The sequence below is a fragment of the Talpa occidentalis genome, unplaced genomic scaffold (genome assembly GCF_014898055.3).
Source record: "Talpa occidentalis isolate TD23 unplaced genomic scaffold, MPIMG_talOcc4v2.1 talOcc4.17, whole genome shotgun sequence".
In the NCBI taxonomy this organism is placed as follows: domain Eukaryota; kingdom Metazoa; phylum Chordata; class Mammalia; order Eulipotyphla; family Talpidae; genus Talpa; species Talpa occidentalis.
The window spans coordinates 11,952,185-11,968,332 of NW_023601754.1; the positions used below are offsets into that span (position 1 = coordinate 11,952,185).

Consider the following 16,148-nt stretch of genomic DNA (forward strand, 5'->3'; position numbering starts at 1 on the left):
GCCCCGCCATGTGGGAACCTCCTCCGGTGGCCGGGGAGCAGCCGGGGATCGAACCAGCACTGCAGAGACTGCGGGCAGCTTCGCAACTCAGCGCTCAACCGCTGCGCCACCGGGGAGGCCCTCAATTTTATTTTTTTAAGACTTATTTATGCATACAAGAACTGGGTTGTAGGCCAGAGGTGCAGGGAGTGAGTGGATTCATCAGAGACAGAGGGGAGAGCAGAACAAGTAGATATACTGAAATATACTGTTAAGGGGTACAGCCAGGAAGACAGGAGAGGTCTGCTGTACCATATATGGGTTAGCTCACTGGCTGGGGATCAAACTCAGGCCATAGGGGTGATAGAGCTGAGACTTAATCCCTAGGCCACCAGGGAGGCCCCTTCTGATTTATTTCAATTAGCATATTCCCCTTAAGTTCCTTCATGTTGCACAATGACAAGATCACATCTTTTGTTTTTAATAGCTAACTAATACTCCTAGTTTATATACCACATCTTTTTTTTTTTTAAAGATTTATTTTTTATTTATGGAAGTGCTGGGGTACAGGCCAGATCTGTGGGAGGGTGAGAGGATTCACCAGAGACAGAGCAGGGAACAGAACAGGCAGACTGATGAAACACACTGCTGAAGAGAGCAGCGAGCGAGATAGGAGAGGTCTGCCACACCATGTGGGATTCTCGCCAGCTGGCCGGGATCAAACCCGCGCTGCTGAGGCTGTGGACAGCTTCACAGTGCAGCGCTCAACCGCCTGCACCACCAGGGAGGCACCCATCTTTATCCCATCATCAACTTAAGTTTCCTAATTTTGGTTATTGTAGCTAGTGCTGCAACCAACACAGGAGTGAATATATCCTTTTGAGTTGGTGTTTTTATATTTTTTGGATACCTAGAAGTGGAATTGCTGGATCATCTGGTAGATTGTTTTTATTTTTCAAGTAACCTCCATACTCTTTTCCATAGAGGGTGCACCACAAGTGTTCAAGGATTCCTTTTTCTCCACATCCTTGCCAACACTTGTTTCTTATCTTTTTGTGGTGGCCACTCTCACAAGTGTGAGGGGATCTCTCATTGTGGTTTTGATCTCCATTTCCCTAATAAAAATGATGAGCATTTTGACATGTGCCTTTTTGTTATCTATACATTTCCTTTGGAGAAATATTTATGATCTTCTGATTGGGGTTTTTTGTTGAGCTGTATGAGTTCATCATATATCTTGATATTAACCTCTTGTCAGATGTATGATACGCAAATATTTTCTCCTGCTCAGTAGGATATCTTTTCATTTTAGTTCTTTTGCTGTGCATGTTTTTTTTTTTTTTAAAGATTTATTTATTTATTTATACAAGCACTGGGTACAGTCAGAAGCGTGGGAGGGTGGGAGAACTCACCAAAGCCAGAGCAGGGAGCAGAGCAGGCAGAAGGACCGAAGTACACTGCTGAGGGGAGCAGCGGGCTAGCGGCAGGGGAGGTCTGCGCGCCATGTGGGACCCTCCTTCGGTGGCCGGGGAGCAGCCGGGGATCGAACCGGCGCTGCAGAGGCTGCGGGCAGCTTTGCAACCCAGCGTTCAACCACTGCGCCACCGGGGAGGCCCTGTGCATGTTTTTTAATTTGATGTATTCCCATTTATTCTTGCTTTTTGTTTCCTTTGATGTCTAAGTCTAGTCTCCAAAGACATTTCTATAGCCAATGTTGTAGAATGTACCATCTGTATTTTTTTTAAAGATTTATTTATTTACTCATACAAGAAATGGGGTGTAGGCCAGAGGTGCAGGGTATGAGATGATTCGCCAGAGACAGAGCGGGGAGCAGAACAGGCAGACTGACAAAATACACTGCTGAGGGGGGCAGCGGGCGAGTCAGTAGAGGTCTGCTGTGCCATGTGGGTTGCTCCCTGGCCGGCCGGGGATCAAAGTTGTGCTGCAGTGGCTACAGATAGCTTCATAGTGCTGTGACTCAACCCCTTGTGACACCAGGGAGGCCCCTGTGCTCTCAATTCTGTTCCACTGATCTATTTTTATTCCAGTGTCACACTATGTTAACTACTATTGCCTTATACTGTTGTGAGAAATTGGAGAATGTGATGCCGTCATTCTTTTTTCATAGAATTACTTTGACTGGGGTCTTTCGTGGCGCCATACAAATTTCAGTAACATTTGTTCTATTTCCTTGAAGATTACCATCAGAATTTTGATGGGGATTATATTGAATCTGTACATTGTTTTGGTTAAACTGGCCATCATATCAGTAACAATGTTAATTCTTCTAATCCATGCAGTTCATCAATTAATACTGCATGAAATGGACAAATCTACCAGGCTGAGATTATACAATGTTCCTGCCTCTGGCAGTTAAGGAGTCAAAACACCAGGAGATGTACCACACAGCAAAAGCTTTATTTTCGTATTAACATGAAATACAAACATTAAAAATAGAACACACACACATTAGAACACAGACTTCATTGCTGTTTTCAAAGCAGGTGCACAGATACATACAACTACAAGATCTTTTGACTCTGCTTAATTCCGAAGTCTCAAATGGGAAAATCTTAGACATGGGGGTGAGAAAACATGGCTGGGAAAAGTCTGGTGTTCCACAGGATACCAGAGCCTGGGTCTACAGATGTTGTTTTCTGCCAGGCAGAAGGGCTGGAAGTTGGGAATGGCTAGAGGCTAAGTTTTTTCCTTGGGAGAAATAAGCTGTAGTTACATGAATTTCTTTTTAAAACATCTCAATTTACTGGAGGAATTCAAGGATCGGCAAGATGTATGAGTCACCCAATTTCCCTGATAGTTAGTCTCTTTGGTTCCTAAGCTTCTGGGATTCAATCAACATCAATTCAGTATATTTCAAAGCTAGTTAGAGCTTAAACCTGTTCTGTGTTTTGCCCCTGCCAGGGCCTGACCAGCTGCATCCTCTCTGTGAAAGTAGATGAGTTCTACTTTTTAATTCAAATCCTTTTCTTCCATCAAGCTCTCTGCCTGGGCAGTCACTCTTAAACATGAACATATCAAAAGGAATTATCTCCTCTGAGAAATAGGGGATCTCTCTCAATTCCTGGAAACTTTTTTTTTAAGGAAAGATGACCTTAAAAAGGCAGCTACTCTTTAAAAGGTCTGACTAGAACTTGGGATTCTGGGAAAATCTAACAATAATAAATCTTGACTGGATATACTGGCAAAAGCTCAGGAGTTGACAGGCTAGAACTGTTTCAAAATAAAAATAACACCTACAACAATTATTTAAGAAAATCACAGTTTAGCTACCCTGCTCCCAAGAACAGGGCACTGACTACCTACACTTTGAGGCATGTACTGCTGTGGACAGCAGTTCAGCAAAGTTGCCTCAGGCAAAGCAAACAGACATAAACTGAATGCTCTATTGGGGAAAAGTGCAGCTATAAGGTGGGAATATGTAGGGTTAAAGTTGTTGGATATCTCTCTGTAATCCACACAGGTTTCCAACCACTATTGTCTTCCTGAGAATATAAGCATTTTACCAACGACACTTTCAGAAAAAGTTAGGGAGGAAGGCAAATAAGAGGCACTAAGCATCAGTTTCACGTGAGGAAGGATTTACCTAGGAAATTATAAGCTAAATAACAGGCCCATTCTGAGAGGCTGGCTTTATTCAGGTAAGAACTCTTAAAATAGAAGAAACAAGCTCTTCTCGTATTTTCAGCAGCAGTTTGAGCAGTTTCTTTTTTTTAAGCCTCTCCCAGTTAGCTCCTTACACCTGATATCTGGTATGAGGAGAGAACTAAGTTAAGAGCTCTGACGTATTACTGCTCATCTTTTTTAGTGAGGTGGGGAAGAAATAGTCTTCTAAGCACTGGTTTATAAGTCAATCTTGAGAGCCTAAGGCTAGAAAAAAACGAGCCTCCCTAACTGCTCAAAAAACTGGTCTCTCTCCTTGGTTCCCACAATGTGATGAACTTAATGCACTTGGCATTAGAAAAGGATGCAAAAAAAGGAAGGGGGTCTGAAGCTCATGAGCTGCTTCCATGACCGGCCTTGCCAATATCCCAGAACTGCACACCTGGATCATAACCATTGCCACAAAGTAGAACAGATGTGCTCACAAGATCAGAAATAGATCAAAGCCTACACAAGGTTCTATAATGCCCTCTTGTGTTCAACTGAGGACTCTTGTATTCAAGTTGCAGCCAAAAGATGGTTTAGTCCTTTAAGACATAATCATTTTGAGAATGATTGGCTTGAGGCCAAACAGACCAAGTGCTAAGATCACTCAGTGGAAGTGTCACATTCTCCTGAACATGCTTGGTGCATACTCATATGCTAAATGCCTGTTCAGAGGATATTTCTGGAGATCCAGTGAAAGTCTAATTGAAAAGACTCTCAATGAAGAAGCACGAAGACTTAAAACTCAAGAAATGGATAATGTACATGGAGTACCAGTCACTCTTTCGATGGCCACAGCAAAAATGCAACCTGCAGAGACCCAGAGTCCTAGAATCATAGTAACCCAAAGGAACATGATCCCAAAAGTTCTAGACCACAGATAATAAACAGGGATCTTTGCCAGGCCAGCTGGATGCTAGCAAACATTTAATGTTAAGTGGCGGCATGCCAGGTAAGTTTCAAGACTATGGTCACTCCCACCTATAGATGTGGACTGTCTTCTCTGTTAAGGTAGCCAAGTAGTTGGAATGGTTTGCTTCAAATGGGCAGATGTCCAAGACGGGCTGATCAGCCTGCAGATCTTGCAACAATGAACCACTGCCAGCATCCCACAGCTAAGGAAGACAAGCAGAGAGAATGGTCAGAAGTCATCTAATTCAGATGGGAAAAACTTGAAAAAGCTGCAGGGCGAACATTGCCTTGGGAACAGAGTAGAGTCCTTAACTTTCACAAAGTTGTGCAAAGCTAGCATACCCAACAGAGTCCAGATAAGGCCTCACCTACTGGAATTAGCAATTAAAATTTACCCATGAGGGGATCTGAATACCAAGCCGAGCATGTACTCCTGCAATTTATGTGCCAGACACTATTCTAGATATTGTTTCTTCTAGGGACAGAAAGGTAAGACAAAACCTCTGTCCCTGTCCTCATGGAAACTATATTCTAACTGGTGCTTTCCTTTACTTATGAAAACAAACAAAACATATTTATTATGGGAAAAAAAGGTAGAATAACAAGAACAATAAAGACTCCATCAGTCATTGCTGGCTTTGAATATAATAGGGAAACAAGAAGGAACGCAGGTATCTTCTAAAGGCTGAAAATACAAAACAACTCTCCTTTAGAGCCTGCAAGAAGGAATGCAGGGCAGCAAATACCTCATTTTTAGTCAGTTTAGTAGCAACTGGATTCTTTTTTTTAAAATATTTATTTATTTATGCATACAAGAACTGGGGTGCAGGCCAGAGGTGTGCAGGGTGAGAGGATTCACCAGAGACAGCGTGGGGAGCAGAACACGCAGACTGAGTGAAAAACACTGCTGAGGGGAGCAGCAGGAGAGACAAGAGAGGTCTGCTGTACCATGTGGGTAGCTCCCTGGCCAGGGATTGAACTCGTGCTGTAGAGGCTATGGATAGCTTCATAGTGCTGTGCTTAACCCCTTATGCCACCAGGGAAGCCCCCCACCCCCTTTTTTAAAGATTTATTTATTTATGCATACATGAGCTAGGGTCCAGGTGAGAGGTGCAAGGGTGGGTAAGAGGATTAACTAGAGACATAGAGGGGAGCAGAACAGGCAGATCTCCTGGAATACACTGCTGCGGGGAGCAGTGGGCAAGACAGGAGCAGCATGCTGCGCCATGTGGGTTAGCTCCCTGGCCAGGGATTGAACTTGTACTGCAGTGGCTGCGGATTGCTTCATAGTGCTGAGATTTAACCCCTTGCGTCACCAGGGAGGCCTGCAACTGGATTCTTACTGGTAAAGTATCAGCAGGAAATGTCTCTCCCTTCCTTTCCTATATTGGCTGCAATACAACTTATTGAGATCTTAAGGAGAAACTGCCAACCCACTGCAAAGCAATAGCTTTAGAATAAGTCATATTAGATGTTCCAGGATCACCTCATCTTAACATATATGTAACAATCTTATTAAGTTCACATTCTAAGATATAAAGAAGCAAATGTTAGAAGCTTTACTTCACTGGTCTATTTCTACCATGAGAAGCAAACAGTTTCAAGGAGAATACTGAGTAGTTTTGGCTTTCAATAAAAAGTTCAACAGTAAGAGGACAAATACAAGAAGAGGTTTTGCTATGAGATAAACACTGAAATTATGTTATATATATAAAAAGGCACAATGTGCCATCCACCACTCAGATTATTACGCTTTTACCACATCTGTTTTATCAATTCTGATTTCTTCTCACTGACTTAAGGTTTTTTTTTTTTTTTACCTTTATATACTTAAGAATGTATGCAGCTCTAAAAAAGGGACATTTTCTAACAACTTTTATATCACATTCAACAAAATAAATCATTTCACAGTATTATCTTACACCTAGTGCATAATCAAAATTTTCTCATAGTTGGTCCTCCCTGGTGGTGCAAGAGGTTAAGTCTCATCACTATGTAGCTCTGGGCAGCCACTGCAGCATAAGTTTGATCCCTGGCCAGGGAGCTGACCACACGGTGCAGCAAACCTCCCTGTCTCACCCACTGCTCCCCTCAGCAGTATATTTCACTCAATCTGCCTATTCTGCTCCCCATTATGTCTCTGGTGAATCCTCACACCACAACCCCTCACCCCCACACCTCTGGCCTATACCCCAGCTCTTGTACACATAAATAAATAAAATAAATCTTAAAAAAAATTTTTTTTTTCTGATAGTCACTTTTTACCTTTGGTCTGTTTGAATCCGTATTCAAGTAAAGTCCACATTACGTATGGAGATTATAAACTAGTAAGTTTTAATCGAGAACAGATCCAACCTCTCCATTGTTTACTCTGTCAGTGCTTTATAGAAGCTGGATGATTTGTCCTATAGAATGTCTACAACTGAAATCTATTTTTTTTACTTTTTGTGCTTTTAACATGCTCCTTTATTCCCTGCAATTCTAATAAATGAAAGTCAGCACCGAACTAGAGTGGTGTTATCTAATATAGAGTGATGTAATCCAATATAGTGGCCACTAGCCACATAAGACCATTTATATTTCAATTAAAAATAAAATAATTAAGTTCTTCAATCATAATAATCACATTTAAGTGCTTATGTAGCTGGCATGGCTGTTTTGGAGGCACTGCTCTAAGACGGCTCACTAGCTTCGTGTTTAAGGGCTTCTCAATGAAGGCACTGCATGTCCACACCACTACATTACGAGGTAATTTACTTTTGATTAACCCACTCACAGTGATGCTAAGGTTGATCAAGTTGTTCAGGTGATAAGCTGATCCCTCCACAGACAAATTCTCTATCAACTTTCAACTCTGTTTCATCCTGAACTGATGAAGCTGATGCTTGATTCAATTACTTTATAGGGGTTGCTATGTTTTGTTTTATTTTTAAACATTCACAATATGGCCCAAGGGACATTATAATTCACTTTAAAAGAATGAGGTGAATTTACAGATATTGAAATGGAAAAAACCTAAGACAAGAAGTTAAAAGCAGCACAAGGAAAAACTAAATTACATAACAATATGGAAAGTAACTCACATGTATAAAATTAACCAAACAACTGCATGTACACACATACATAGATATGTGTGATTACAGATCAGGGGAACTTTGGCTTTTGCTTTATTCTGTTTCTTTCTTTTTCCCCCCTCCCGTCTTTACATAGCTTTTTTTTTTTATCTTTTCTTTACACACTTTTGCATAAAAAAATTATAGGCTCACCAGGGCAGAATTTGATGCTTCATCCCCATGGCACACCAGGATACTTCCATCATTCTCTGGACTTTGGAAAATGGCACTTTTGGTCAGTAATTTGCAAGTGGGTCCCCCTAGGAATGTTTGAACAGGATGGCAGGTACAGATTGGCTCTCCAGCATCATCCAGTTTATAGTACATTTCCATTAGGACACTTCTTAAGTTATTGTGATTTTTGTCTACAGGTCAGAGAAAACAGTGTTGCTCCATTAGCAAGCCCAAAGAAATCAACCAAGTACCCATATTTCAGATACTCACTGCCAAGGAGAAAAGCCACAATTTACTGTACCAACAAGAATAGCTACAAAGAAAACATAACAATACAGCACAAATGAAATTCAGAATCCGAGGTTAGGATGAAGCAAATTACCTACAGTAAGTTTTTGCTTATGAGAGAAACAATTCTAAGAATGAACTATCCATTTTAGCAAAAGGTTCTGCACAATTCTGCTTGGGTTCTTAGCTTCCCTAATAGTTCGGACTCAAGTTTTTTTTTTTTCCTTCCCCTAACAAGGACCCCATTAGCCCCTAGAAATGTACTTTTATATTATTAAAAAAACTGCATTCTAATTCCATTATTGTTTTAAGTCATGGGGGTTCCTAAAGTGGCCAATTCACATGCAGCAAATACTTGAATCTGTCCCAGTTCACACATGTGAGAAGCAGGGAGGCAGGCTCGATGGATGAACTTGGGGCTACCATCCTAACTGTAGCAGCAAAAGCCGTAACCTAATCTGTTAGCCAGTGAGGAGCTTACAAGTGCCAACTGAAGGGGAGGACAAGCTCTGCATCCCTCCCTCCCCTCTACAAAGCTGCTCCTAAACAAAACACAGGTGGTCCCATGCAGACATCCCGGTACTTACCAGGCCTATAAGTCACAAGAAAGTGCCGGGTACTGTTTTCTGTCTGAAAGTCTATAAAACCCCCTGATTCCAAAGGCAGTACATGAGGCCAATGAGAAAAGCCCGTTTTCTGTTCCCAAAAGGAAGCATTCTCCAAGGTTCCGGCCAACACCCCTCCATATGGAAACGCAGCCGAGGCAGCTCTAGGTATGTAGGACAGGGATACCAGAGGGCATCTGAAGGGAAAGGAAGGAAACCAGACCTCACATCCCAATACTTGGACTGTTTCAGAGTCCACTAGCACCCAGACCCCAGGAGCCTTTGAGAACATCCCTGTATTGATAGAAGAGGTTAGAAATCTTCTATGGATCACTATCCCTTGACTCTGTAGAAACATTCATATAATATTCTGCATGCAATTTCAGATGAGACACATGCTCTAAAAGCAATAGGAAAAAATGGAGTAGGAAATTTAATGGCTACAAGATCACAATGAAAAGCAAGCCTGACTTCTATAAATGGTATTAATCATATAGACATGAAAAGCCAGCAAGAAACTACAGCTTATGTTACTATAATGAAGCTTCTAAACCATACTGGACAAATTCCTGAACTAAATTATAGCTTATATGCTTGTTCAGAAACAGGATTGTTTCTTTGGAGATATTCTAAGTATCTTTCTGCAAGCACATGATTAGGATTTTATGCCAAGAATTCTTTCAGAAATATTAGCTTATACACTTATAGACATATAAACTTGTCTCAGTCACCCTGTTTGTCAGAATTCACATCTGTTTAAGTATACAGAGGTCCTCTTTAGTCCCACAGACCACATGACTGAAGCATAATTCCACCCTACCCAAATGAAAAGAAAACCTCCAAGTGTTGAGCCTAGATTTCAATAAATAAATAATCATTATTGTAATGCTATCTTTATTTTAGACTCACCATCCCACTTTTAACATACAATCAGATTAGAAAAGGAAATTCTCTCTTAAGACAGTTCTCATTTTGGTCTTGGTTACAGAAAATTTTCCTTTTGAGGACTTTTGGCCTCCTGCCACATATTATGCCTGATTGACACTCAAAACATTCTGAAAAGCCACTCAGAACTGACCTCACAAACCTCCCAACCCTGTAACTGGATTATAAATCATAATATGGCATCCCTTAGACCAAAATGGTTTAGCATTGGACTAGGGAAGATTTAATTCATTTTGTATTTTTATAGGCCTACCTCTTATTGAGCTGTGTGTCAGACAAGAGGTTATGAAAGCAAGTTATAGTAACCACACTTTATAGATGAAGCTCACAGCAGGCCAGGAAACATAACCAAAGTTACACAGCTATTACAGAATCGAGTAGGGCTCTGAACACAGACTTTATTTTTCATGCTGGATGCTGAGTGACTATGAATCTAGTTATATTTGGCACCAGAGCATATGATCATGTGCAATATCTGATTATGAAGTAAGAATGTATTAGTAGCCCCAAAGAACTGCCCTATGTGAGGATTTTTGACTAGAGTGAAACTCTCTATAAAGAGCATTAATACAATAACTGTATAATAGAACACAGCTACCTACAGGAAGTGAGTGGCTTCCTACCTAGTTTTCTGAGGTACTAGCTCCTGGACAGGAGAGCTTGTGTTTCGAAGGTCATATACAAGAACTGAACCGTTGACCAGGCCAGCATATATGTAATTGTCTTCATCAAGACACCAGCAGCAGCTCCAGACCGGACGGCCAGCATTGTAAGTCTGAACCACAGTATTTGTCTCCAGGCTGTGGAAACACAAAAGACTTCTTTAATTAGGCATTATCACACTTTTGGCCATCTTAGAGCCTATGGAGGTCTGGTAGAAGCAGGATTTATAAAATATGACCAGAAGGCAGTGGTCCAAGGCCCTTTTGCTGGCTACAAGTGGTATCTCTTGACACCTCTTCTTAAAGTTGAAGGTGTTTATGCTCAACATGAAACTGAATTCTACCTAGGCAAGAGATGTGTATGTGCATACAAAGCAAAGAACAAACTAGAGTAATCTGGGGAAAGGTAATGCATGATCCTGGCAAAGAGTGGTGTGGTCTGTGCCAAATTCCAAAGCAACCTTCCTATTAAGGCAATAAGACAGCGAATTTGTGTGATGCTGTACCCTCAAAAACTTAAATTTAATAGAAGTGGATTTATTCTCTTGGAAGGAAAAAAAAAGGAAAATCATGCATATCAAAGGATGTAAATATTATTTCAGTGATAACCTTTTAAGAATATACCCATACACCCAAACTAGTCAGATCCCCCATTTTCTCTAGATAACTCCTTTCACATTTGTTGTGGGGGGGGGGGACAAATGTTTTCCTTATAAGCTCTAAGCAAGTAAAATATTAAGTCAAAGGGATATTAATAGCACATTGCCCACGCTTCCTTAAAACATTCCCCAAGGCTTCCCTGGCAGCGCAGGGGTTAGAGACAGCGCTGTCAAGCTATCACCAGTCACTGCAGCACGAGTTTGATCCCCTGCCGGCCAGGAGCAACCCACATGACCCGGCAGACCTTTCCTGTCTCGACCACTGCTCCTCTCAACAGTGTATTTCAGTAGATTCCCCTGTTTTGCACCCCACTCTGTCTCTGGTGAACCCGCTCACCCCCCGCACTTCTGGTCTGCACCCCAGTTCTTGTATGCATAAATAAATAAATGTTAAAAAAAAATTCCCCAGTTACCTATTACACAAGTAATCAATACCCCCTATTGTTTAATACCATTAGGAAAAACCCAGTGCATATACAGGCATAATGGTACATTGACTTTGGAGATAAAATTAAGCTGAAACATTCTTAAAAAGTCAAAAGGCCTCAGAGCACTGTCACTCAGGTTTTACCAGAGAAATTAAACAAGAATCCAACCATTAGCTATCTGATCAGAACATTTTTTGTTTTAAAAGATTTATTTATTGGGCCTTCCCGGTGGCACAGCGGTTGAGCGCTGGGTTGCGAAGCTGCCTGCGGCCTCTGCGGCGCCGGTTCGATCCCCGGCTGCTCCCGGCCACCGGAGGAGGGTCCCACATGGCGTGCAGACCTCTCCTGCCGCCCGCTGCTCCCCTCAGCAGTGTACTTCGGTCCTTCTGCCTGCTCTGCTCCCCGCTCTGGTGAATTCTCTCACCCTCCCGCGCTTCTGACTGTACCCAGTGCATGTATAAACAAAACAAACAAACAAATAAATAAATAAAAATAAAATAAAAAAAAAACATGCCTCTAAAAAAGAAAAATAAAAGATTTATTTATTTATGCATACAAGAGCTGGGGTACAGGCCAGAGGTGCAGGGGGTGAGAGGAATTACCAGAGACAGAGTGGGGAACAGAACAGGCAGACTGATGGAAGTACACTGCCTAGGGGAGCAGCAGGCGAGTCAGGAGAAGTCTGCTGCGCCATGTGGGCTGCTCCCAGGCTGGCTGGGAATCAAACTCGTGCTGCAGTAGCTGTGGAAAGCTTTATAGGCTGCACCTTAACCCTTGAGCAAACAGGGAGGCCCCAGAACTACTTTTTATTTATTTTTTTAAGATTTATTTATACAAGAACCGGGGTACAGGCCAGATACATGGGAGGGTGAGAGGATTCACCAGAGATAGATCGGGGAACAGAACAGGCAGACTGACGAAATATACTGCTGAGGGGAGCAGCGGCGAAACTGGAGAGGTCTGCCGTACCATGTGGGATTCTCGCTGGCCGGCCAGGATTAAACACGCACTGCAGAGGCTGCGAACAGGACTTCACAGCGCAGCGCTCAACTGCCTGCGCCACCAGGGGAGGCCCAACTGAAGCGTTTTTAGGATTTTATTTTTATTTAGAAGAACTGGGGTATAAGCCAGAATGATAGAAATAAGGAGTAAGCAATGCCATGATAGCACATGGTGATTCTGTAGTGTCAGATACCAAGGCTCCCTCGAATACTGTCATTCTCCCATCTCTGATATTACTCTTATCTACATGACTTCAGCTATATTTCGTAACACATATAATTTTTAAAAAGCAGGACACTACACACTGTTTTATAACTTGCTGTGCCAGCCTTAAAAAAAATACATTTTAAATTCCATGAACCTCAATCTCAAAAGGCAATGCCTTAGAACAAAAGTAAGACAGCTAAATCTATAACAATACAAATACTGATTTCCATGCTCTTGACAGCCCAGGTCCCATCTTCCTCCCCAAAGCACTCACCTGGTCAGTTTAACAGTGTTGTCCAGGGAAGCAGAAAGCAGTAAACCTTTGGGCTGACTGCTGAAAGCCAATCCTCGGATCTGTTTGCTATGCATGGGAATGTACTGACTACTTTTCATGTTGGCAGTACTCAACATCTTAACACCAAAGCCTGCCAAAGATGAGAGAGAGAATGAAACAGATCACTGAAAGTCAATTCAGGGCAAAGCAAGCTACCTTTGCAAATACCTCCTTTGTTCACACTTCTTGGCATGTATGTCTTTGGGAAAAAGTTGATGAAACTACATAAAAATTCTGTAGTTTTTTTAAGATTTTATTTTTGTGTAGAACTGGGGTGTTGGCCAAAGGTGTGGGTGGTGAGAGGATTCACCAGAGACAGAATGGGGAGCAGAGCAAGTGGACCTATTGAAATACACTGCTAAGGGGAGCAGCAGATGAGAAAGGAGAGGTCTGCTGCGCCATTATGTGGGTTAGCTCCAAGACGGGATATCAAACTGAGGCTGTAGCAGTGATAGTGCTGAGACTTAACCCCTAGGCCACCAAGGAGGCCACTCTACAGGGTTTTATGTTAAAAGTATATTCCACTCCAAATGTCATCAACAAGTGAATGATGGGCCTCCTTGGTGGCACAGGTGTTAAATACACAGCATTATTAAGCTATCGCCAGTCACTGCAGCACGAGTTCGATCCCTGGATAGGGAGTAACCCACATGGCGCAGCAGACCTCTCCTGTTTCACCTGCTATCCCTTCAGCAGTGTATTTCAGTAGATCTGCATGCTCTGCGCCCCACTCTGTCTCTGGTGAATCCTCTCACCCCCCACACCTCTGACCTGTACCTCAGTTCTTCTATGCAAAAATAAATAAAATCTTAAAAAAAAAACACACAAGTGAATAATAAACCACTGTATAAACATACAATGGAATACTCCCAGCAATAAAAAGGAACAAACTGCCAATTTATACAATAATATGGATGAATTTCAAATCTTATTCTGCAATGAGGCAGACAGGAAAATATCATACACAATTCTCTTACCTTTCTCTCAACTGGAGGCTCCTAATAGCCTCTCAACTCAATGATAATATTAGTGAATAGAAAACTACAATTGAGGGATTCCACACCCAATTCCATATGCACCTGTTTGTAAAAATATAGCTGTGAAACATCTGAATAGAATATCTAAGTGGAGAGACACAGGAAATAAAATCAGGCTGAAACAAAGGAACTTGACAGTCAGCAGAGATCATATACTGAAGATAGTAAAAAGACATATCTACAACACCGAGAAATGACTTAACTGGGCATGTGACAACATTAAGATAATCTAAAGTTGGGGGCCTCCCCGGTGGCGCAGCGGTTGAGCGCTGGGTTGCGAAGCTGCCCGCGGCCTCTGTGGCGCCGGTTCGATCCCTGGCTGCTCCCCGGCCACCGGAGGAGGGTCCCACATGGCGTGCAGACCTCTCCTGCCGCCCGCTGCTCCCCTCAGCAGTGTACTTCGGTCCTTCTGCCTGCTCTGCTCCCCGCTCTGGCTCTGGTGAATTCTCTCACCCTCCCGCGCTTCTGACTGTACCCAGTGCATGTATAAACAAAACAAACAAACAAATAAATAAAGCATGCCTCTATAAAAAAAAAAAAAAAAAAAAAATATTAAAAAAAAAAAAAAAAAAAAAGATAATCTAAAGTTAAGCTTAAAAAGCATTAAAATATGGGAAAATTAGTATAAATTGAAAAAAAACCCAAAATGAATATATACCCAAATTCTTTTACTTGAATTTTGTCAATTAAGCACTACTGAAACTTATTAGCTCTTGTTTCAACTTGAATCAACCCATGTGGTAGTGTTTTTACAAATATTTCCAGTCTGAAAAATTAATCTGAACTTTAATGGGACATATAAGGAATAACCTTCTTCTCCTTGGACCACACCAGTACGTGACACACCCAAACATCTCTTCTCACCTTATGTTTATCAGTGTTTCTGCCCTCTTGGTGAATTTGTGGACCAAGTCAAGAGGCACTAATGACATCTTGGCAGCTCTCTAAAGTATGTGCATTAACGAGACACCAACGAGAAAAGGTGATTTCATGGACTTTGGACAGAGTTCACCCACCAGTGAGTCATGGATTCTCCAAAGAGGGAGAGAAATAAATGGAGTCCAATAGTGAAAATGAAAGCTGAGGTTCTAGTCTGCTCACCTGGAAGGAGGGAGGCCTGAGGAGAAGGTTGTGACATCACCAGGCAACTCAGAGAATCACAGTATGTCATGATTCGGCAGTTTCCTGTCTGAGACACTGTGAAGGTCTTCTGGAAATGGTACTTGCGTTGGCTCTGGCTGGGGGGCAGGCAGTTCAGGAAACCTGCTTGGGAGCCCCCGAGTTGCTGTGAAATCTGATCTCGATGTGCTACAATAAGTTTTCGCAAGTCCTACAATGAAAAAGATTTTATAGAGGTGAAGCTTTTTCGTTTGCTATTTCCCTTAGCAAAACTCCTTAAGGCAAAATTTCTTGCACATTAGACGAAAATGTAACATGAATCCTAGAGAACTGCTGCAGTTTTCACAGTATTTCAATTAGCAACTTAAAGAAAACAGAATCATGAAATATTAGGGGTGAGAGTCTTTAATGGTAGTTTTGTTTAAAACCTTCACTTTATTTTTTATTTTTATTTTTTTAAAGATTTATTTATTTATGCATACAAGAACTGGGGTATAGGCCAGAGGTGTGGGCAGTGAGACAATTCAGAGAGAGAGTGGGGAACAGAACAGGCAGATTGACTGAAGTACACTGCTGAGGGGAGCAGCAGGTGAGACAGGAGAGGTCTGCTGTGCCATGTGGGTTAGCTCCCTGGCTGAGCATCAAACTCGTGCTGCAGTGGCTGCAGATAGCTTCAGAGTGCTGTGTCTTAATCCTTTGCACTGCCAGGGAAGACCTTATTTATTTTTTAAACCTTCACTTTATTGATACAGAGAGCTGAAATGACTTAGACTTTTGAATTATCAGGTGTTTAATTTTTAATAAGTTCATACTAGGGCCTTCCCGGTGGTACAGTGGTTGAGCGCTGGGCTGCGAAGCTGCCCACAGCCTCTGCAGCGCCGGTTCGATCCCAGCTGCTGACGAGGGTCCCACATGGCTCAACACACCTCTCCTGCCGCGCCCGCTGCTCCCCTCAGCAGTGTACTTTGTCCTTCTGCCTGCTCTGCTCCCCGCTCTGACTCTGGTGAATCCTCTGACC

The 16,148-nt window shown here is 42.2% G+C and overlaps 1 protein-coding gene across 3 annotated transcripts in view; it reads right to left on the bottom strand.

The window, feature by feature from the left end:
* Window positions 1-2,357: 2,357 nt before the first annotated feature.
* RFWD3 (ring finger and WD repeat domain 3) overlaps window positions 2,358-16,148 on the bottom strand; it is a 32,596-nt gene continuing 18,805 nt past the window's right edge. For all 3 annotated transcript variants that reach the window (XM_037516139.2, XM_037516137.2, XM_037516138.2), the window contains 6 exons: window positions 15,113-15,341; window positions 12,915-13,065; window positions 10,306-10,482; window positions 8,720-8,934; window positions 7,824-8,035; window positions 2,358-4,760 (listed from right to left, as the gene is read on the bottom strand). In XM_037516139.2, coding sequence (XP_037372036.1) covers window positions 4,617-4,760; window positions 7,824-8,035; window positions 8,720-8,934; window positions 10,306-10,482; window positions 12,915-13,065; window positions 15,113-15,341 — 1,128 coding nt within the window. In that variant the 3' untranslated portion in view covers window positions 2,358-4,616. The remainder of the gene's footprint in view (window positions 4,761-7,823; window positions 8,036-8,719; window positions 8,935-10,305; window positions 10,483-12,914; window positions 13,066-15,112; window positions 15,342-16,148) is intronic.